This window comes from Anabrus simplex, chromosome X, assembly GCF_040414725.1.
Source record: "Anabrus simplex isolate iqAnaSimp1 chromosome X, ASM4041472v1, whole genome shotgun sequence".
NCBI classification, from domain to species: domain Eukaryota; kingdom Metazoa; phylum Arthropoda; class Insecta; order Orthoptera; family Tettigoniidae; genus Anabrus; species Anabrus simplex.
This window is the reverse complement of record NC_090279.1, coordinates 164,197,458-164,221,705: the sequence shown is the minus strand read 5'-3', so window position 1 is coordinate 164,221,705 and position 24,248 is coordinate 164,197,458. Positions and strand designations below refer to the sequence as shown.

General features: G+C 37.6%; 1 protein-coding gene across 1 annotated transcript in view; it reads left to right on the top strand.

The window, feature by feature from the left end:
- The window catches only part of LOC136886745 (fatty acid synthase), a 367,163-nt gene that overhangs the window by 96,328 nt on the left and 246,587 nt on the right, over nt 1-24,248 (top strand). The window contains exon 11 of the mRNA XM_067159549.2: nt 11,746-11,937. Within this exon, the coding sequence (XP_067015650.2) occupies nt 11,746-11,937 (192 nt within the window). The remainder of the gene's footprint in view (nt 1-11,745; nt 11,938-24,248) is intronic.

Here is a 24,248-nt window from a genome sequence, read left to right as displayed (position 1 = left end):
AGTATTGCCTTACCGAGCTCGATAGCTGCAGTCGCTTAAGTGCGGCCAGTATTCGGGAGATAGTAGGTTCGAACCCCACTGTCGGCAGCCCTGAAAATGGTTTTCCGTGGTTTCCCATTTTCACACCAGGCAAATGCTGGGGCTGTACCTTAATTAAGGCCACGGCCGATTCCTTCCCACTCTCAGCCCTTCCCTGTCCCACGTTGCCATAAGACCTATCTGTGTCGGCGCGACAATACAATCAATACAATCAATACTGATCTGCATTTAGGGCAGTCGCCCAGGTGGCAGATTCCCTATCTGTTGTTTTCCTAGCCTTTTCCGAAATGATTTCAAAGAAATTGGAAATTTATTGAACATCTCCCTTGGTAAGTTATTCCAATCCCTAACTCCCCTTCCTATAAATGAATATTTGCCCCAGTTTTTCCTCTTGAATTCCAACTTTATCTTCATATTGTGATCTTTCCTACTTTTATAGACGCCATTCAAACCTATTCGTCTACTAATGTCATTCCACGCCATCTCTCCGCTGACAGCTCGGAACATACCACTTAGTCGAGCAGCTCGTCTTCTTTCTCTCAATTCTTCCCAACCCAAACATTGCAACATTTTTGTAACGCTACTCTTTTGTCGGAAATCACCCAGAACAAATCGAGCTGCTTTTCTTTGGATTTTTTCCAGTTCTTGAATCAGGTAATCCTGGTGAGGGTCCCATACACTGGAACCATACTCTAGTTGGGGTCTTACCAGAGACTTATATGCACTCTCCTTTACATCCTTACTACAACCCCTAAACACCCTCATAACCATGTGCAGAGATCGGTACCCTTTATTTACAATCCCATTTATGTGATTACCCCAGTGAAGATCTTTCCTTATATTAACACCTAGATACTTACAATGATCCCCGAAAGGAACTTTCACCCCATCAACGCAGTAATTAAAACTGAGAGGACTTTTCCTATTTGTGAAACTGACAACCTGACTTTTAGCCCCGTTTATCAACATACCATTGTCTGCGACGTAAAGCAACTAGCAAAAAAAAAAAAAAAATATATGTATTGCCTTAGTTAAAATGTGAGTTGAAACAAATATATTATTGTATTGGAAAGGAAACAATGTAAAAAAATATTGAAGGATCTGTGGATATTAATGACTTTAAAAAAATGAAAGTGAAAAGGCACTTGAACATATGAATTAAGTTAAAAGGACTTTTTATTCTTTGTATTAAAATGGTGGAATGAATACTCATCCAATACTGATATAAAAGAAAGGAAAAAAAATTGTAGGAAATATTAACAAAATTTAAGGAATGTAAAACATTAAAAGAAAAAAATGAAAGAAAGAATTGAAAAGAAATAAGTCAAAGATAATGCATAATCTTGATCTTCACTTTAGGGAGGTTTGTAAAACAACACCTGTCTTCATATTAAAAGATTGGTCTAGCTAAAACATGGTAGTGAATAATAATAATAATAATAATAATAATAATAATAATAATAATAATAATAATAATAATAATAATAATAATAATAATAATAATAATAATAAATTAAATGTTAGAAGTACCAGAGGCAGAATTCTAAAGTAGTATCCAGCCTGGATTTGTGGAATCGCATACAACAGTTTCCAAAATGTGACTCAGGTAGCAGAAGATCGTAAGAAGAGGAGAAGGAGTGTGTCACTGTTCAAGAACTATTTAATTTAAGAGAATGCCACAATAAAATAAATTAAGACACCAAACTCTCCTTCTTTTTATCCTTCTCCTCAATTCAGGAAGAATGTATTATTATTATTATTATCATCATCATTATTATTATTATTATTATTATTATTATTATTATTATTATTATTATTATTATTGCTATTATTATTATTATTATTATTATACATGAATGGTCCCTTTTGGAACACATGAAGCTTTATTTATGATTTCGTTTGCGGAGGATCCAGGATGCTTTCATCTGTTGACTAAAGATCCTTTTCCGTTCTTCCGTCCACTTGGTACCTGCTCTTTTTGGTACTTCATTCTCTGGAGTAACTTCCCACTTGTTGTCAATTTTCTTTCTATATATATTTCGATTCAAAATGTCTTCAGGTTGAATTTGTGTGTTCTTCATGTCCACTTTTGTTTGTTGCATCCAAGGGAAATTCTTCAGTTTATCAATTCTTTCAAGAACTTGGTGGGTTAATCTATTTTCTGGAAACCTCTTAACATGTCCATAAAATTTCATCCTTCTTTTCCTGAGGTCTGCCGCAATATTAGATAATTTTTCTGTGGATTTCCGGGTTTGGAGGCGGTACCCTTCTCCCGTGTGTCTTCGTCCTAAAATTTTCCTCATCATTTTTCGCTCTTCTTTTAGGATATTTTCCAGCTCGCCCTTTCTATGAAGCATTAGAGTTTCCCCTGCATATAAAGCCTCAGGTTTGATTACAGTATTGTAATGTTTAATCTTAACGTGGAGAGACATACATTTATTGTTGTAGATTTCTCTTGTTCTCCCATAAGCTCTTCTGAGTTTTTGGACACAGTTGTTTTGGGCTATTTTCTCTTGTCCGGTTGGTTCGAGAATTTCGCCCACGTATTTGAAGTGAGGGACTCTGTTGATTTTTCCGTATTTTGTATCGAGACTATGGATGTCTGCCAACGGCCGTAGCCATGTTGAAACACCGGATCCCGTGAGATCTCCGAAGTTAAGCAACATTGGGCGTGATCAGGAGTTGGATGGGTTGCCACGCGCTGTTGGTGGGGGGTAAGGGAATGGAGGAGCGGAAAGGAACTGGCCACCCTACCGCACGTAAACTCCGGCCCAGGAACACCTCTGCGAAGGTTCGGACCTACCTTCGGGCAGAACAACCCTTACCTACCTTACCTATGGATGTCTAGTTTTGCACAGAAAAATTCAGTTTTCTGGAAGGAGATATGAAGTCCGACCTTTCTGGCACATTCTTGGAGAATTTTAACTTGCTTCATCGCTGGACAAAAGGGCCAAGTCATCCGCGAAGGCTAAGCATGGAATTTCAAGCTTGTTTTTTCGTGTCCCAATGTTTACTGGGTTCCAGCTATTTTGTGCTTTCAGTTCTTTTTCCCATTCCCTCATCACCTTATCTAGGACGAGGTTGAAGAGGAGGGGTGACAGTCCATCTCCTTGCCGGACACCAGTTTTTATCAGGAATTCGTCTGAGATTTCTCCCATGAATTTCACTCTTGACTTCGTGTCAGTGAGGGTCTGTTTGGTCAAGTTTAGCGTTTGGGAGTCTAGTCCTTGTTCTTTCAGGATGTTGAACAGAGATTGACGATCAATTGAATCATAAGCCTTATTGAAATCTATGAAGGTACAGATGATTGGAAGGTTTCTGAGGGCCCTGAATTTTAGAGCGGTTTTGAGGTTGAAGATCTGTTCAGTGCATGATCTGTTAGGGCGGAACCCAGCTTGATATTCACCAGTCTTATGCTCTAGTTGTTCTTGTATTCTTTTCAACAGGCATGTAGAGAAAATTTTGTAGCCAACTTCAAGGAGGGAGATTCCCCTGTAGTTGTTCACATCAGTTTTGTCTCCTTTTTGTGAAGTGGGTGAATTAAGGCACATTTCCAGTCTTCTGGGAGATTTTCGTTTTTCCAGATTTTCTGTATGATTTCTGTAAGTTCTTTGAGTGAATTTGGACCAAGATTCTTTAGGAATTCTGCAACAATCCCGTCTCTTCCTGAGGTTCTGTTGTTCTTTAGTCGTTTAATGTGGCTCTGAATTTCTTCCTGGTTTGGTGGAGGTGATTCTGGGTGAGTGAAACTGGATACTTCTTCAAGAAATCTTTCAGTGGGTTTGGGGCAGTTAAGAAGTTCTGAGAAGTACCGTGCAAGTTCTTGGCAGTTTTCTTTATTAGTAAGCGCCAGTTTTCTGTCTTGTTTCCTGAAACATAAGTTCTGTGGAATGTATCCTCGGATTTTTTCTGTGAATGTTCTGTAGAAATCCCTTGGCTTGTGTTGTGGTTTCTAAAGTTTTCTTCAATTGACTCCAGTTGTTCTTTCAGGTGCTTTCTTTTCTCTTGCCTGATGGTTTTGGATACTTGTTTTCTGGCCTCATAAAATTCTCGTTGAGTTTTCTGGGATTTTCTACTGTTGTATTTCTGAAATGCAGATTTTCTTATCTCTAGGGCTTGGTTGCATGTTGAGTTCCACCAGGGGTGTTTTGTATTCCTTTTTAAGGGTACCATTTCTCGTGCCTTCTGTATGATTTTGGTGTGGAATTCTTCCCATGTTTTCGCTGGCTGATTTTCCCATGCTTCTTTTAGATCTGTAACAGGAATCCGTTTTATGTCAAATTTCTGTTGTTGGATTTTCTTGGGGTGGTATTTTCTTGGAGTAAATTTTACTTTAGCTCTTGTGAGATAGTGATCAGAATCGATGTTTGCTCCTCTTCTCACTTGTACATCATGTACCTCTTTCTGTAGCTGATACGAGATAGCTACATGATCAATCTGAAATTCACCAATGGATTCAATGGGGGACCTCCAGGTTTTTTGTTTCTTGGGATGCTTCCTGAGGGATGTGGACATGATTTTAAGGTTGCACTGTTGACATAGTTCAATGAGTCTTGAACCGTTTTTGTAGGTAAATTTGTGCGCCGAGTAGAGTCCGACAGTTTTCCTGTGTTTCTTTTCTCGGCCAATTTGTGCATTGAAATCGCCTAAGAGGATTTTAACGTCATCCTTTGGAATTTTTGACATTACTTTTTCAAGTTTGTTCCAAAATTTGTCCACGTTTTGGGGATTCTTCTTGTTGTCTATATTTGTAGGGGCGTGTGCATTTATTAATGTATTTTTTTTATTGGCACACTGAATCCTCATGGTCATTAGGCGATTGCTGATGGAATTAACTTCCTGGATCGAGTTCAATATACTTTTATGTACTACGAAGCTCATACCAAATAAAGGGGTCCTATTTAGAATCTTTTGGTCTGTTTTACTTTTGAATATATGGTAATTTCCATAATCCATGGTGGCATCATCAGTAAATCGAGTTTCCTGCAGGGCAAGGATAAGAATTTTTTGCCGATCAAGTTCTGTGACTAAATTTAGTAATTTTCCTGGTTGTGTCAAAGTGTTGATATTGAATGTACCAATGTATGTGGGGGTTTTGTGGGATAGTTTACCAGAGAGCTCCGACTCTCTCCCATGTTTTCGTGGTTGTCCAGGCTCCCTAGAATCTGAAAGCCTGGTTGCCATCTCAATGCGACGGGTGGATTGGATACCACCTGGGGTAATGTTGTTACTACGCTCACGAATCATGTTTGGCTTGTAATAGGAGATCCAGCAGTGCTGGGTGCTTAGAACCAGGGATTGTTAGTTCCTGGAGCTTGATATTGCCGCCGCACCTACAAGGTGTCAGACGCGGACCAGGAAGCCTGTGGATACCACTGAGACGCACCTGGGTTTTAAACAGGCTTTTTATTACTATCCCAAAAAGCAAGGGTGCCTCTTCCGCCAGTTCCGCCGTACCAATGATCTTCATCTCCGCCTTCACTGCCGTTGAGGTCTTCACTCGTAACCCTGAGCTGGGACCCTTACCAGATGATACACACAGGGTCAGTGTGCTCTGGGACTCACATAGGCAGGGTCGCCACTCCCTGGGCAGGGCTGCCTCTGAAGATGGTCCCTACCTGCTACCTGCGTATTATTATTATTATTATTATTATTATTATTATTATTATCATCATCATCATCACCATCATCATTATTATTATTATTATTATTATTATTATTATTATTATTATTATTATTATTATTATTATTATTATTATTATTATTAAATTGGTAGATATTCATATAATTGCCTAATCGTGCAGTTTTATTGTCGTAATGTGTATGTAAACATTAAAACACCAGTGTTGCCAACCTAATTAACTTGAAGTGTCGGAGTATCCTCACTGTCACGCTCTTTTGTCAAGTCAAGTCGATATATCGAAAGAGTGTAGCGATGAGTACCTGCCTGGAATGTACAAAGGCCGTGCCTAGGCAAGACGTAACAGCAAAGATTCAGTGCAATGACTGTAGTAATTGGTTCCATAGCAAGTGTGTTAATCTTAAGGAAACGGATGTGGAGTATATGTTGTCACAGGGTCAGGTGTGGAGGTGTAAACAGTGTTCTAACAAGAGGCGTACGAGTTTACATAGTGATGCGACAGTGGTGCCATCTGTGGGTGATATTTATAAATTACTGCTAACTATGCAAGAGAAGTTGGACAGTGTAAACAAGTCTACTACTGACATCTAGCAACAACTAGGCAATTCAATTAATGTTTTTCATGAGAGACTGGATGAAAACAGTAAACTTATTAGTAAACAACAGGAAATAATAGACAGGCAACAAACTATTATAGACAATTTGGTCACCGAAAATAGGCAACTGGCGAACATGGTAAACAATCTTGCCATGAGGTGTGATGACCTTGAGCAATATTCAAGGTCTAACACTGTTGAAATATTTGGTGTTCCCGAGTCTCCTAATGAGGATGTAGTGCAGACTGTCATCAATATAGGCAAGGCTTTAGACTTAGATTTGAAGGAGGACATGATTGATGCTTGTCATCGATTAAAAAAGGTCTCTAATCGTCCAACTTCTGGAATTATAGTTAAATTTGTTAGAAGGACCCATAAAGAGCAATTACTCGCCAGGCGCAAGGTCAAGCGAACCTTATCCACAACTCAGCTCGGCATGGCAACTCCCAACCCAATCTATATTAATCAATCACTTGCCCCAGCTAGAAGAGTTTTATTTGCAAAGGCGAAGCAGTTGCAACGTGAAAAGGACTATAAATACCTCTGGGTTAGTAGAAGTGGAAAGATCATGATTAGGAAGGTAGACGGTAGTCCTATACATGTCATCAGTAATAATGAGGACCTGCGTAAGCTCTAATCTCCATGCATTTCCTTATACATTTATTTATTTTTTCTTTGAAATTATTTAATTATTTGTGTGTAAATATCTGCTTCTATTTTCTAATATTTATTATTTTCTACTAATATTTGATGATGCCTGAAAACAAAAACTGCTGTATTTCTTAAAAATCTTATATGTAGTGATTATGATGTAATTGTACTGACAGAGAGTTTTTTGGGTCAGGATATCATGGATAGTGAGTTCTGTGATGATCGCTATGTAGTGTTCAGAAATGACAGGGATCTGTTTTTATCTGGGAAGACTAGAGGTGGTGGAGTTTTAGTAGCTGTCAAAAAGGAGTACAAATCCAAACTTTGTTCTAAATATAATGATCAACGGTGCAAGTCAATAACTCTTTACATTCAGGGTCATACTCGTAAGTTATTCATAAATGCTGTGTACATTACTCCCTCTTCTAAACTGTCTGTATATGAAGGATACTTCAATTACGTTGAAAACATAGAGGGTCTTATAACATCTGACTGCCTTATTGTCAGTGATTTCAACATACCTGAAGTTGTTAATGCCAGTTATAACTTTAATGAAGGATCAATGACCAGTCGTCATCTATTTCAGTTCATCTCATATCTTGGATTAAAATCACATAACAATATTCAAAATTGTATTTTCAGGACATTAGATTTAGTATTAGGTAATATTCAAGTTGAACTGAAGCATGACGAATTCACATTAGTATCTGAAGACTTATTATACATCACCCTGCACTTTGTTTAGTTTTACCGCCCGTTAAAAAAGTTCCATTGCCTCTCATAATTAATCGCGAATATTACAACTTTAAAAAGGCTGATTTTTTGCGGCTGTATTGTAACATACGAGACTTCGACTGGAGTTTATTGTATTCTTTCAAAAATATTGATCTTGCTGTTGATTTCTTTTATGCATCGCTGTACAAATGTTTTGAAAACTGTGTTCCAAAGCAGAAAGTAATTCGAAAATCCAAATATCCAGTTTGGTTCACGCGTGATATTATTCAGTCCATAAAAATAAAGAAGAAATGTGCTATAAAAAGGAGATTTTCGAAATATTACGATACGAGATTTAGACAGATTCGGTCAGAATTGAAAATGAAATTACATGTGCCTTATGCTGTTTATATTCATAATTTAGAAAATGGAGTTAAGAATAATATTAGTCAGTTTTGGACATATGTCAAAAGTAAGCGGGAATCACGTTCATGTGACAACACATTTCTACTGAATGAAAATTGTTATACACCTGGAAACATTGCAAACGGGTTTGCTGAGTATTTTTCATCGGTGTATGAGAACACGGATTTTACTTATAATGTGGAACATCTTTCTTTGAATGAAGTTTTTGTTCTTCCCAGGGTTGATAAATTGAACATCACTCATATACTGGTAGATGAAGTAAGAACAGTCATTAATAAAAAGTTAAAACCTAAGAAATCCAGCGGACCTGATGGCATTCCACCATACATAATCAAGGGCTGTGCTGACATACTGGTTGCTCAATTAACCTTCTTATTCAATCTTTCTTTAAAGACATCCTGCTTTCCGGAAAAGTGGAAAATGGCAAAAATTACTCCAATCCTAAAGGGAGGGAACTCAGAGATGATAGCAAACTATCGCCCTGTTTCAGTAATTAATGCTATAGCGAAGATATATGAGCACATACTGTACTCTAGGATTTACGACCATATTAAAGTAGAGCTATCACAATGTCAGCATGGCTTTATGCCCGGCAGATCTGTCATTACTAACTTGCTGGTTTTTTCTCAAAAGATTTACAATGCATTAGACAAAAATAGAAGAACCGATGTAATATACATGGATCTAGAAAAGGCCTTTGATAAGGTGGACCACAAAATTCTTTTGATAAAGCTGCATCAGTTTGGAGTTTCTAAATCATTACTTCAACTATTAAGTTCCTATTTAAAATATAGGCAGCAATCTGTTTATTTTAAAAGTGAAATTTCACATAATTTTGTAAGTTCTTCAGGTGTGCCACAAGGTTCCAATCTTGGTCCTCTCCTATTTCTCATTATGGTTAATGATTTGCCTGGAATGGTTCGTTCCTCTGATTATTTGTTATTTGCTGACGACGTTAAGTTATATAAGACCATATATAAATGCAGTGACGTGAATGATTTGCAACAGGATATTAATAATATTATATTATGGTGTGATAGCAACAAATTATTCCTAAATGTTAAGAAATGTAAAGTTCTAGTATTTACCAAGAAAAAGGAGTATATAAATCCAACATATTATATTGGTGAAACAACACTTGAAATTGTAACGTCTATTAATGATCTAGGAATTACTTTCGACAGCAAGTTAACTTTTAATAGCCATATTGCAAAATTAATAGGTCAGTCTAACAAGATGCTTGGTTTTATTATTAGAAATTCCAAATTATTTACTCAACCTGAAGTTATTATTAAGTTGTATACAAGTTTAGTACGAAGCAAGTTAGAATATTCGTCGGTAATCTGGGACCCCCTTTATAAGGACCAAACACGTCACATTGAGATTGTACAAAATAAATTTCTAAGATATTTGTATTATAAAACTTTCAATGTATTTTGTCCATTTGACATTTCAACCCACTATTTAAGAAGTTTATTCAATTTCACGTCTTTGAAAAACAAGAGAACATTAATTTCGTCACATATATTGAGGAAAATTTTGAATGGAAATATTGACTGTCAAGAATTACTTACCTTCATTCCATTTCATGTACCACAAGTAACATCACGACAGCAAGTATTATTTCACATCCCAAGATCTAGAAGCGTTCATCACTCTAATTCACCACTAGTCAAAACATTGTCAGTTTATAATTCAATTAGTGTACAAGTTGATTTATTTGCTGGCGCTAGGTTGTTCAATAAGCAAATAAAGGCCATTTTTTTTACTAAATCATTATTAAATTCCTTTTTGCTGGAATGCTAGGTACTCATAAGTTTTTGTTTGTGTTCTTTTTCAACTTGTTTAGTAATTTTCTATGGCTGATGTATAGCCTATATTATTATGTTTTTCAATTGTAGTAATAATTTTAAAATGTGTCCTGCTTATTAGTTTTCTGCTGTACTTCTTTCTATTATTGTTACTATTGTTATTATTTTTGTTTGATGTATTTACACTTTACAGTCTATATGTCATGAAGGAACGTAATTGGGCTTAGCCTGTGTACCTTCGTATTATCAAATAAATAAATAAATAAATAAATAAATAAATAAATAAATAAATAAATAAATAAATAAATAAATAAATAAATAAATAAATAAATAAATAAATAAATAAATAAATAAATAAATAAATAATTTGGTAGTGGTCTTTGTAGACTTCAAAAATGCGTATAATTCAGTGACAGGGAAATGCTGTTCGACACTGGTAGAATTTGGTAGGTTCCAAAACAACTGAAATGATTAAGCAGACTTTAACAGAGTTTGAAATCAAAATAGGGGTCAGACAGTGTGACGGGCTATCTCCAGTTCTCTGCAGTTGTGTTTTGGAGAAGATCATCTGCGAATGGCAAAAAGAACTGGACAAGTTAGGACTGTTCAACCGAGTATATATTGGAGGATTTGGCATCAAGATCAACTGCCTTGCATTTGCAAATGACCTCGCGATTCTGTCTAGAAGCACTAACACAGCTACTGAGCAAATAAATACACCAAAGCAGGAACCAGATAAAGCAGGACTTCAAATTTCCTTTGAAAAAGTAAATATATAACCAACATTAAAACAGCCCCTCATCACTTGAAGACAGAGCATGGTAAAATGGAAAGAGTTGATAGCTTCAGGTCCCTCAGAGAAATCATGCAGCTGAAAACTAGTGAGAGAGAAGCCAACTACACCAGGCAAGAGAAGATGGCCACTGCTTTTCGCAGCACATATGCTTTATACAAGAGGAAAGTTATCTCAAGGCAAACTAAACTAATACACTACAATACAGTAATCAAAACAGAGTGTCTGTCTGCTAGTATGCCTCTGACCGACAGGAATGTCGGAACTAAGAGAAGCCGAGAAATTTGAGAGAAAGATCCTCCACAAGATAATGGGTCCAAAAATCATGCATGGCCAGTGTAGGTTATGAGGAAGTGAAGAACTGTACCAGGAAAGAGAAAGATTGAAGGAGTCAATGGAGAAAAGAAGACTGAAACTTTATAGGCATCTGTTTTGAATGGATGAGAAGAGTCCGACAAAACAGATTTTTAAGACACTTGAAAGTAGACTTAAAGTTTTTGACAAATGGTTCAAGGAGGTAAGAAAGGATCTTGAGCAGTCTGGATTAAATCGGGAAGACATCCTAAACACCAATGCAGTTGGTCCACTATCGGACACTATAAACATTCTAGCCAACTCACTCCCGGCTGCCAGCGCCTCGCCCCAGTGTGCCAAGTTGGGCTCATCAGTTGGATGTTGAATGGAATGTCCGTCTATATCAAGACATCCTAAGCCGAACAATGTGTAGATCAGTGATCAACAGCTTCAGAGGCTTCCATGGTGAACAGAAACTGAATAGGAGATGGACAGAGGAAAGAAGACAGGTTGCTGGAGAAGAATGCCAAGATTTAGGGCTGCAAAGAAGGCTTCCAGTAATGTGCGACTGTTGTTTAACATGGTCTCAAATGACCATAAATGAATATTATAATGATATTGATCATGATAATAATAATAATAAATCCAGATATAGAGCTGTTGATATCAATTTTAAATAAACAATCCATATCAACATAATTAGCTGTGTTTTTATTTATTTCATTTGTGTTTTGACTAGTCACTTCTGAAAAGAACACATAATTTGTTTTTTGTTTTCAGCTTGGCTTGGTGGATGTTCTCTCCTGTGTTGGCATCAATGCTGAGGGTATGCTGGGTCACACGACTGGAGAACTTGTCTGTGCTTATGCAGATGGTTGCTTGACAGCACAGCAAGCCATTCTGGTGGTATACCACCATGCACTTATATTGTCAAATTCAAGTAACCAAGACCTCCTGAAGTATCTTCAGCAGGTATGTACCAGTACTTGCTTTCATTCTTATGTTCCTGAACTCGTAAAAGTTCATTACTGCATTCCTCATTAGCTTGTTTTATCGTTTACCACATTGTAAATTTGAAGTCCCAATTCCATCATATTAAATCTATATAAAAATACCTCACTAATCACATCACAAAGTTTCACTATTACCACTTAGTACGGTCACAATTTTTGGTAGCCCTGAAAATATTCTTTGTCATCCCTTGTGAATGGAATGTGATATCTAATACAGATAAGTGCCTTTGACTCAGGAGGCAGGTCAGGGAGAATAGTGCAATAACAGGAAAAGGGCTGGAATTCTTGAACTTCACAGAGTAAGTTGCACCCTTAGGAAAGTTAAATTTTGCTTGCCACTTAGCAGTGAGATTGCTGAATAACCCAGTGAGTGTATTAGTGCTTGTATTTTGCATTCCATTCAGAAGTTAGAAATTTATTCTGCGTTGAGTGGTACAGCGAAGGGCAGCAAATATTTGTCACGCGTAGCCTACCTACGGATTGGGAACGTAATTGTGTGAAGTTGACTAGCATCCCCCTGTGGGTGGGGGTGGTAGAATAACACCCATAGTAGTCCCAGCCTGTTGTAAGAGGTGACTAAAAATCTTCACTGAATGTGGGAATGTGGGTTGATCACCACAAAGCCTTACCTGAGTCCTGGCATTGCTTCGACTTACTTTCGCCAGGCTCCTCACTTTCATTTGTCCTGTCTGACCTCCCTTTTTCAACTCTTGTTCTTTTCTGACACCGACGCTATTAGGTTCCGAGGGCTAGGAGTCTTTCATTTTCGCGCCCTCCGTGGCCCTTGTCTTTCTTTGGCTGATATCTTCATTTTCCGAAGTGTCGCATCCCTTCCACTTTTCTTCTGATTAGTCTTACTGGAGGATGGTTGCCTAGTTTTACATTTGTGAATTTGTAACATTTTAGAAGGTTTTATATTAAGTGGAACAACAATTTTACTGAGTCAACTGTCATTATTGCATCAAACGAATTTTAAGGACAGAAGAAACTTTTAATTACATCATTGTCATTTTATGCAGAACTGTTCTGACTTCTTCACATTACATCTAACGACTTCTTCATCTGATGATGATTCAACATGCACTTATTTTAACCCTATAATGCCCGGCGTGACAAATTTGTCACACGACTTTCAGATGCTATCAGAAGCTATAATACATCTCTTTTATTCTTAATGCCCAGTGTAGCACATTTGTCACACAGTCGTGAACACACTCTGGTGGATATTTTCTTCAACTGTGGTCCGGGAAGAATAAAAGAGATGTATTATAGTTTCTGATAGCATCTGAAAGTCGTGTGACAAATTTGTCACGCCGGGCATTAAAGGATTAATTTATAAGTACCATATGTCATATGAGTGTGAATTTTATTCATGTTTTGTAACTTTTAGTATATTCATTTTAAGTTATTTTTAGGCAGCTGAAGATGGCCTAATTCAGCTGAAACATGTCCTGTTATTTTAATATGATGTTTTTACAACTTTGAATTGTAATTAAACTTATAGGTATTGACTAGGTGGAACCAATATACTAGATTTTCAACTTATATAATATAATTGTCAATACAGATCCAAAATGAAATTAATTTCACGTAGTTGTAGTTCCTCTTAAAACAGTGATCACCACCAACAACAATTGACTAGCATAATGCATATTTGTCGCCGGCCCCACGGTCTAAGGGTAGCATTCCTGCCTCTTACCTGGAGGCCCCGGGTTCGATTCCCGGCCAGGTCAGAGATTTTTACCTGCATCTGAGGGCTGCTTTGAGGTCCACTCAGCCTACGTGATTACAATTGAGGAGCTATCTGATGGTGAGATGGTGGCTCCGGTCTAGAAAGCCAAGAATAACGGCCGAGAGGATCCGTCGTGCTGACCACATGACACCTCATAATCTGCAGGCTTCGGGCTAAGCAGCGGTCGCCTGGTAGGCCATGGCCCTTCGGGACTGTAGTGCCATGGGTTTTGGTTTGGTTTGGTGCATATTTGTCATGTATAGCCTAGGTATGGATACAGAATGGGTTGTGAAATTGTTTATGAATGAAAACAAAATTAAAACACTTCAGGAAGTGGACTGGCATCTGCATCTTAGCGCGTAGAGGTGAGCAGATGGCATGAATGTTGAAATTCCCACCTTTGAGTTTAGACTCGAGTCAGTTGAAGTTTTACTGCATTCAGAATTGCGGCCAAAGTCATTCTCTTGTACATGGCTGAATACAACCTCGGAATAATTCATGGTTGATGACTGTGACCAGAAAACAATGTTTAATAATCATCTGGTCTGAGATATAAAGCTTCAACTAAAATTTGTTTAAGAAAGAGTGTGATCTACAATAATACGTTGATGCTTTTACGGGCCCTGGTGCAAATGTTTTCATATGTGTTTGTAACACCTTTTGATAAGCACGTACACAAAATAACAATAATAATAAAATGAATTAGAAAAATAAACAGAGTAGCAGCGGCTTCAAATCTAGGCTGGGAAATGTGACGGTGGGCCTATAAACATAACTTACAGGAAAAACAAACGACAACTACAGAAAGACGTTGAAGGTGGAAGGAGCCCTATTGAGGTCCGTGGGAAGGTATGACGTTATGGGGAAGAAAAGTTTCTCGATAATCATCCTCAAACTATTAATTATTAACAAACTAAAAATGTTCACAAAATCAAAACAAAGCAGACAAATGACAATAGTAGGTGACAGTTTAGAACACTTAAATCAAAAGATATTTAAATAAACTATTTAACCAAAACCGTAATCTGATCAAGCTCTTCGGACAACAAGAAAAGAACTTTAATGTAGAAGTTGACCCAGAGTAAATGGAGGCATCCTTGAAAGAAAAAAAAAAATTAATGTAATGTACAATACACTATTCAAAAAGGAAAGTTACATTTACTTTTAACTGCAAAGTACTGAGCCTGAAAAGAGGTTTGCCTCCGAAAGCACAAAAGCTTTTCTTGACTGTCCCCTGAAGCACAGTCATTGGAAATGTAAAATTGGTGAATGTGGAAGTCTAGAGGGAACTCCAACACACAAAATAAAATTTTACAATACCACGGAAAGTTACGTTAAATGAGAAAAGACCGAAACACAAGATTAAATTTAAATACACTGAAAAGCAAAAACATAGCGCTTACCATGTGAGACCGGGGACCCAAGGTGGGATGGACACAAAATGTATCCGCCAGCTGAGGTCATCCGAATTCAAAGACGCAGACAGTAGACTTAGCTCTCACGAGGAGCCCGAAATCAGAAATCGTACGATTACAAGTAGCCAGTACCAACACTCTAGTTTGCCACATTCACCAATGAAAAGTGTACATGTCACTACATTAAAGGTTCTTCATTAACTTGAGGTATTCCTAGAATTACACATAAATACAACATAGCAAAATACAACTCTGTGAAAATATATTTGCAATATCCAACTTTTATGTTTTCTGAAAATTGTGTATTATTCTTCGCTTCCACAATTAGTAACGCAGATCACATTCACTTTCTGTAAGAAGGCATCCACTACCGTCTTCATGACAAAGTTTGAAATGAGTAGATTTTGCATTAGTTTTCACTCTAGTTACAAGATCAAAGTTGCCTCACTTGACCACTGGTTATCGCTGAACATGTGGCTGCTGACACCGCCGTTTGCCACCAGCCTCCATACAAGTTCAATTCAAACGTGGTCACCAGGCAAGTAGTAGCGCAGCCCATCCGTATCTTGAGCCAACGGTTATCAGGCAGCGAAATGGGGCGCAGTCTAGCAAGACTGCCGCCATCTGGACATCTGGCCGCTGGGTTGTGGTGTCAGACGATAGTGCCCAAGACATACAGTGTGCCTCTCCGCTAGGCATGTCAGGTTGCCATCAGGTAGAAACAGAGATTGCAGCCAATGCAACATAAATCCACACGCAGCAGACAGAGGAATACTAGAGCCAAGGCCACCTCGGTGGACAAAAAACTTTGAGTCACCCTACTGGTGCCTCAACGACCTCCATAGGGAGGTGCCCTCCCATAGACCTAAGGACACCCCAGCCTCCCTGGCAAGCACTATTTCAAAATTAAAAAAAAAAAAGAAAGCAACCAAAACAAATAAAAAAATTTTGGAGTTTACCCTAGACCCACAAATTAGGGAAGAAACAAAGATTTTACACGATCCAAAATTCAAATAAAGGAAATTTATCAGGAAAAAAAAAAAAAAAAAAAAAAAACTTTAAAACATAGGTTACTGAGGATACAGCTTGACACATCCAATTCCATTATATACAGTTCACAATCAACTCTTTCAAACACCACAGATATGACAGGTCAGCATAAAAGAGAAAACATCCTCTAAGTAATAAATTACCCAAACTAGACCTTCATTGACTGAAGTACTACACACATACAACTTTACCATTTAGGCTCATAAGGTACTACCCATATCCTCTCTAGAATTTTACTTTAAATTAAATTACTATATGCATTCTTAATTATCCAGCATTTAAAAAAATAAATAAATAGGAGATGAAATTTAGAATGTTCCAAGGAAATTCAAAACAGGGAAATAGTTACTTTATTACGTTAACTTGCAATGTTACTCCAATATTCAATTAAATGAGGTTAGTAAGTCCCTATTCATTTACCATGCTATGTACTCATTACTTTAAAACTTTAACACTGATAAAACTCACATTACCGGTACATATCACGTGTCACAACAGTCAAATTAAAACACAATTAAGGCCAAGAATACATAATCAAAGATCGCATTAATTTTACCAACAAACAAAAATCCAAATGAAACAATGAAAACCATTCAAACGTGTGCATACAGCAATCCAACTAGCTGTTATAAGAAATAAAAGGCACAAATAACACCTTCATACCAGTGAATATCAGATTACAAGCATGACACACAAAGACTACTATGTCCTCCAACACACGACACTACAAGAACACACACAAGACACAAGTGTGATGACCCCTGAATCATGCAGTACCTACCAATGAAAAGGCACAAAACGATGTCAATACTACCGATTCCATCACATGCATTACAAGAACACAACACACACAAACACACCAGTGTGATGACCCGTACATCAAGCAGTACCCACAAAAGAAAAAAAAGGCCGAACCTGAACTCAAGTACTCTTGAATCCATCACACGACAATGAGACTCTTAGAACCAGTATCGTAATTCCAGGAGAGGAATGGCCTCTCAGCAGTGGCGGTGGGCTCTCAGGAGCACATGAGCACATGAAGACCCAGTTTTAATACATCTTTACGCATTCATGGATAATTTAAAACTTTCCTTACTTTTGACCTGATTTCGACAATCGATCGAAAACATTTGACTTATATCGAAGCTCCATTACACCGACAGTGTACGTTTTGACTGACAGTGCAGCGAGCACACTGGATAATGCGCTATTGTGCTGAAGACTATACACATGCGCAAAGTAGATGACGTCATGGTTTATGCACTGATATTCCTATTAGCGAGGAGCACGGTATGGTACGTGCCTTGTTGTCTAGAGCCACCCTCAAACCAGTGGCAGTATTACAGTTGGCCATAGGGTCCGCCACCTCCCCTGTTACGGTTAGCCACAGCCTCCCAGGAGCTACTATTGCATTATATTACCAGCAGATTTCGCTAGTAATTCTGAAGAGGCATTTGTGAACACGTCTTCGTAAAGTGAAATTTATTTGAGTGTTGGGTTATGCTTCTCTGTTTGTATGATTTCTAATCATGGTATTCTTTGTGTAAGAGGAAATTAATTCAGTTCTGGTAATTTTAACCAGCAAAATATTAATCTCAGGATAAGTTAGAAATTAAAAGGCTTGGACCGGACAGACCAGATTTGATTGTCGAATAAGTTACAAAAACTGACAAACGCGAGTATAGGCGTAAGTTTAAGAGAGAAGTGTACGAAACATGCTATTTAAAAACCAAGAATAGTGCTCACATCTTTCAATGTTCGCAGTGCAGTCAAGTTATTATGAGTTTTTCTTTGTTCTACACTAACACAACTGGTCCCGTGGTGTAGGAGTAGCGCGCCTGCCTCTTATCCGGATGGTCCCGGGTTCGATTCCCAACCAGTTAAGGGATTTTTTTAGCTGGATTTGAGGTCTGGTTCGAGGACCACTCAGCCTACGTGATTACAATTGAGGAGCCAGAGGAGCAATCTGACAGTGAGATGGCGGCCCCGGTCTAGAAAGCCAAGAATAATGGCCGAGAGTATTCGTCGTGCTGACCACACGAAACCTCATAATCTGCAGGTAACCGAGCTGACCAGTGGTCACTTGGTAGGCCATGGGGTTCGGTTTTGTTCTACACTAACATCCAGGTGAACTTCGTGCTATTTAAAACCCAAGAATACCGAGCTCGATAGCTGCAGTCACTTAAGTGCGGCCAGTATCCAGTAATCGGGAGATAGTAGGTTTGAGCCCCACTGTCGGCAGCCCTGAAAATGGTTTTCCGTGGTTTCCCATTTTCACACCAGGCAAATGCCGGGGCTGTACCTTAATTATGGCCACGGCCGCTTCCTTCCAATTCCTAAGTCTTTCCTATCCTATCGTCGCCATAAAACCTAGCTGTGCCGGTGCGACGTGAAGCAAAAAAAAAAAGAAAACCAAGAATAGTACTCGCATCCTTCAATATTCGCAGTGTAGTAAATTTATTATGAATTTTACTTTTGTTCTACACTAACAGATTAGTCTAGTATAAAATTTTCCTCGGTTACCGAGGTTCTGCCATATTATTTGTGAAAAAAGAACTGTACAAGGAACTTTTAGTGAAATGATTTATGTACCTATGTTACTTTTTTGCTGATTTGAGACATGAACAAAAATGTTGTTGTGAACTCCCTAAAAATTTTGTCACGAGCCGCCACTGCCTCTCAGCACCTTAAGTTCTAAGTCTTAGTACATAAATGCCTTCCCAAGGCACTGAAGACAAACCTAAATGACATCTGTATTTACAACTCTTGAAAAATATGGATGGACAGACCCAAGGCGCATTACAGAAATGTTAAAAATATTACCGAGTCCACACATTTAAAAGACACGAAACCAGAAATGAACAGAAATAAACCTTTACCTAAGCATAACACCTGCAAAATTTTCCTACAATTTTTTATGACAAATTTAGAATAACTGAAACACAATGTTGATGACCTGCAAAACAACAACAGTTTGAACAGAAATTAATAGCTCAGAATACTGATACCGAAATAAACATTTGAAGAAAATCTTCCTAGTAATAATTTACAATAGACATTATTCTCCATCTAATCACCTAATACTGGGCCAAAGATTACAGAAGAATCTCATATCAGATGCACACCAGATTTCAAAAATGTCATGAGCACAAGTGCAGTTCTGTAACCCGTCAAAATTTGCCATAATGGCCTCAGCTGAAGCTGGTTTATAAATATGGTGAGCACATTTCACCCTATGAGCTATCCCATTCCTCATAGAACCCTCCCTAGCAAGTATAGGAATACACGGGTAAATAAATATATGTGACAAGAAAACAGACACTTACATGATGGAAATGCTCAATAGACGAACTAGGAACATTTTCAAACAGATTCAGAGACCCCATAATCTCTAATCTGATTGGCTGGGAACTGCCCCATATAGTCCCATACCTACTTGGAAACGAACCCAGGTACAGTAGAAGACCAAACACAACACCTGTACATGACCAGAAATTTACATATACACTGAGCAAAATACAATGTAACAGGTAATTTTAAAAGATCACACACGAAGACTAATACCAAAGAAAACACAGCAGGTGACAAGATATACATTTTGAAAATAATTAGCCAAAACAGCAAATTTATTAAACAGAATAAACACTCTAAAATGATCGACGAAAAATTACAAACATTAACCTCAAAATTATTGCTCAAAATTTACAAAAACAGATGTATCAGAAAAATCTAATGAGACTACATGCTAAAAATTAACCAGAACATGATGATAGGTACGACAATCAACAGTACAATTTACGTCATCTGAAAGAAGAACAAGAAGATTACAACACAAGTAAATTTATAAGCTGGAAAAGGTGTGCACTACTTACTCGAAATAGGTCAGTGATCAGCTGTCTTCCACAGATACATACATCAACTGTTCAGAAGATAAGGAAAGTCACATGAAGAGTACAGCACTTAGCATAATTTCATGACATACCGGTAGTTCAAACCAACAGGTGATCATACAGATGTTACGATCAGAACACAGATCGAAGAAACTAAGTTAATAAACACACATTGAAAATTATAATCAAAGACTTACAGAATTCGAACATGGCACACGCAATGTGATGATATGGCTTAAAAAGAAAAAAAACACATGGTCAGCAGAAGGCTTGCCACAAAAGAAACTTAATTAAAATTGACTATAAAACTGAAAGAATTTGTTATAGATAGTGACTTAGCATTTCCTCCAACAGTTCAGGCAATTACAGGGTGGAACACAGCAACACAGACAGCACATCACAAAATGAATAACACATTCAACTGCCTCATCCGGAAATAATAGGCACCTCCTTCGTGATGTCTTGAACTCGATCAAGAATCATGAAAAAGAAATAAACAGGGATTAAGATGCACACGTAACAATTACAACCTATAAAAGAAACATTTCATCTACTAAATTTACACTTCTCACCATTTATAACAACAGTCACGTGGTCATAATGACTTGAGACCAATAAATATATTGAGGAAAATATTCAAAATTGAATTTAAAAATAATTTTACAAAAGTTAGCCGAGTACGATTATCGTCAACCTCCCCTTCTTCCGTAATACATGCTCTGGTACCAATGTAGCGGCAGTTGGTGAGGTACGTACACAAATTAATAATAATAATAATAATAATAATAATAATAATAATAATAATAATAATAATAATAATAATAATAATAAAATGAATTAGAAAAATAAACAGAGTAGCAGCGGCTTCACATCTAGGCTGGGAAATGCAACCTTGGGCTTATAAACATAACTTACAGGATTAACAAACAACAGTGGAATGTGGAAGGAGCCCTATTGAGGTCCATGGGAAGGTATGATGTTATGGGGAAGAACAGGTTTTCGATAATCATCCTCAAACTATTAATTGTTAACAAAATAAAAATGTTTACAAAATGAAAACAAAGCAGACAAATGACAATAGTAGGTGACAATTTAGAACACTTAAATCAAAAGATATTTAAATAAACTATTATACCAAAACCATAATCTGATCAAGCTCTTCGGACAACAAGAAATTAACTTTAACGTAGAAGTTGACCCAGACTAAATGGAGGTATCCTCAAAAGAAATTTAAAAAATTAATGTAATGTACAATACACTATTCAAAACGGAAAGTTACATTTACTTTTAACTGCAAAGTACTGAGCCTGAAAAGAGGTTTGCCTCCGAAAGCACAAAAGCTTTCTTCGACTGCCCACAGAAGCACGGTCATTGGAAACTTAAAATTGGTAAATGTGGAAGTCTAGAGGGAAATCCGACACACAAAATAAAATTTTACATTACCATGGAAAGTTACGTTAAATGAGAAAAGGTCGAAACACAAGATTGAATTTAAATACACCGAAAAGCAAAAACATAGCGCTTACCGTGAGAGACCGGGGACCCAAGGCCGCTGAGGTGATCCGAATTTAAAGATGCGGACAGTAGACTTAGCTCTTACGAGGAGCTCGAAACCAGAAATCATACAATTACAAGTAGCCAATAACAACACTCCAGATCGCCGCATTCACCTATGAAAAATGCTAATATACTGACCAATAAGGAACACTGTTATTTTGGCCAATCACAAGGTGCTTCTAGAACAATCTTTTCTGCTGAACCTGCATATTAGCTGATGTTAAGAAACTATAGGAAAAGGCCACTTACACGTGGCACACCCTGCTTCGCTAGTTATGTATCAAAATACCTTGTATGTATGTTTAGTCCTCAGCCCGAAGGCTGGTTTGATCCTCAACAGTTCCGCCATCAGCTGTCATAGATGGCCTAGGCATCACTGAGAGGCGTACTAGGGAAATGAGGAGTGAGGTAGTTTCCCGTTGCTTTCCTAACCGAGCCAGAAGTTGCTATTACATATCAGTCTGCCAAGCCCACTGAAATGCATGCACCAACCGACCCTATGAGCAATATTTTCACACCATTCATAGCAGGGACTGGCTGCAAAAGGAATGGCATTACTAGCATCAATCATACCTGTCACTTTCATATTGTCAAAGCCGAGGATAAAGCTGAGACAGATCAATGAAAGTAACAAAATTGCTCTAGCCCATACCAGAAGACATAGTGCACAGTAAACACTAGGTCCCGCCAGCAAAGGCACCAAAATTCCTTTACCGAATAAATGATCTACACATAATGAAATTGCCGAAAAGAAAAAACCCTAAAATCATTAACATCTTTCACTTAAAACACACATACAGAAAACAAATCAAATTTCTTCTTCTTAGTTTTCAATCATTCTTTTAAACATTAAACACAGTCAATCTTGAGGGTAAAACCAATTTACATGTTTTACACATACAGTCAGTGTTGAGGGTAAAACCAATTTACATGTTTTACACACACAGTCAGTGTTGAGGGTAAAACGAATTTACACATTTTACACCTATTACAGTGTTGTCTGTCTGTTTTTTCTCTGCATCTTTTAATAAACTGTTGTTAGTTTATAAACCCCAGTTGAAAAGGTTCTCATATTTCTCTCCGTTTTTCACACCTTTTAATACTCCCCACAAGGCGAGTTGGCTGTGTGGTTAGGGGGGCCGAGCTGTGAGCTTACATCCGGGAGACAGTGGGTTCGAACCTCACTGTCAGCAGCCCTAAAGATGGTTTTCTGTGGTTTCCCATTTTCATACCAGGCAAATACTGGGGCTGTACCTTAATTAAGGCCATGGCCGCTTCCTTCTCACCCCTAGGCCTTTCCTCTCCCATCATCGCCATAAGACTTACCTGTATTGGTGCGATGTAAAACAAATTGTAGAAAAAAAAACTGTCCTCTCATCATTAGAAATGGTACATATAGCTTATTTCACTGTACCTGCAGAACATCATCAACATCATCAGAATTAAGCCATCTCCAGTTAAATGGAAGAGCACTCTGCATTTCTGTCTGCACAGGTACATTTCTTCCTCTTCAAATTTACACCATTCTACACTTCTTCCTTGGGATATCCATCTTGTCACTGGCATGCCTCTAGGTCACTTACCTTTCAGGTCCCTTTCAAACTGTTCCCTTTCTACTCTCTTTGGATCCATTATCTTCTCTTCTCTTCTCTTGATGTTGCTAGTGTTTCACAAAGTGGTTCACTTTGGACATTTTTTTAGATCATTTTATTTCTGCTCTTATCTCATCTTGTTTTCTGAAACATTGACCTCGGGAATTTCATTTGTGTAGCCTCAAATCTGCTATTATCCCTTCTGTTGATGGCGCAAGTTTCCGGTCCTGTGCATATACGACATAAAATGTACTCATGCCAAACAAAACAACAACAACAACAAAAAAACTATCAAGTGTTTCCATATCCCTGTTTGAAGGTTTTTATTCACGTATTCAATTGTATGTTTTCTTGTCACATTCTCCTGCCTTATACCATGCAGAAATGTCTTAATGAGTTTTTCTATACATATATTTATGTTGGACCTCTCACAAGAGATGTATGAAAGTAATTTTACTTTAAAGACTGTACAAAATATCTGCAAACTCCCTGCCTACCGGCCTCTAACCTGCAGGCCCCAGGTTCAATCCCTGGCAAGGTCGGTGATTTTTATCTGGACCTGAGTGTTGGTTCGAGGTCCACTCAACCTGCACGATTATAATCTGATGGTGAGATGGCAACCCGGTCTAGAAATCCAATACATGTGATAAACTTCATGATCTGATCTATATTGAATTCCACTATAGGCAAATTGTCTTGTAAGAAATCACACATGCTCAATCCACCAATTCAATACATATGACATTTAATAATAGAACATGTTTCAACCCTAATTGGGCCTGCTTCAGCTGATAATTAAGACCAATTTAGAAGCTAATATATCACATTTAACAAGACAGAATACTAATTTATAACCAACATATTGACATTGGTCGACAAGTCCTAACACAAAAATCCTAAAATGACATAATTCCACAACATATTATAAAATGGGATAATGATGTCAAATCAAAATCTCTTTATTTGCAAATGAGGTGTCTAGCTCGGTGGCAAATGGTACACTAAAATACATTATTGTCAAGCACTAAATATTA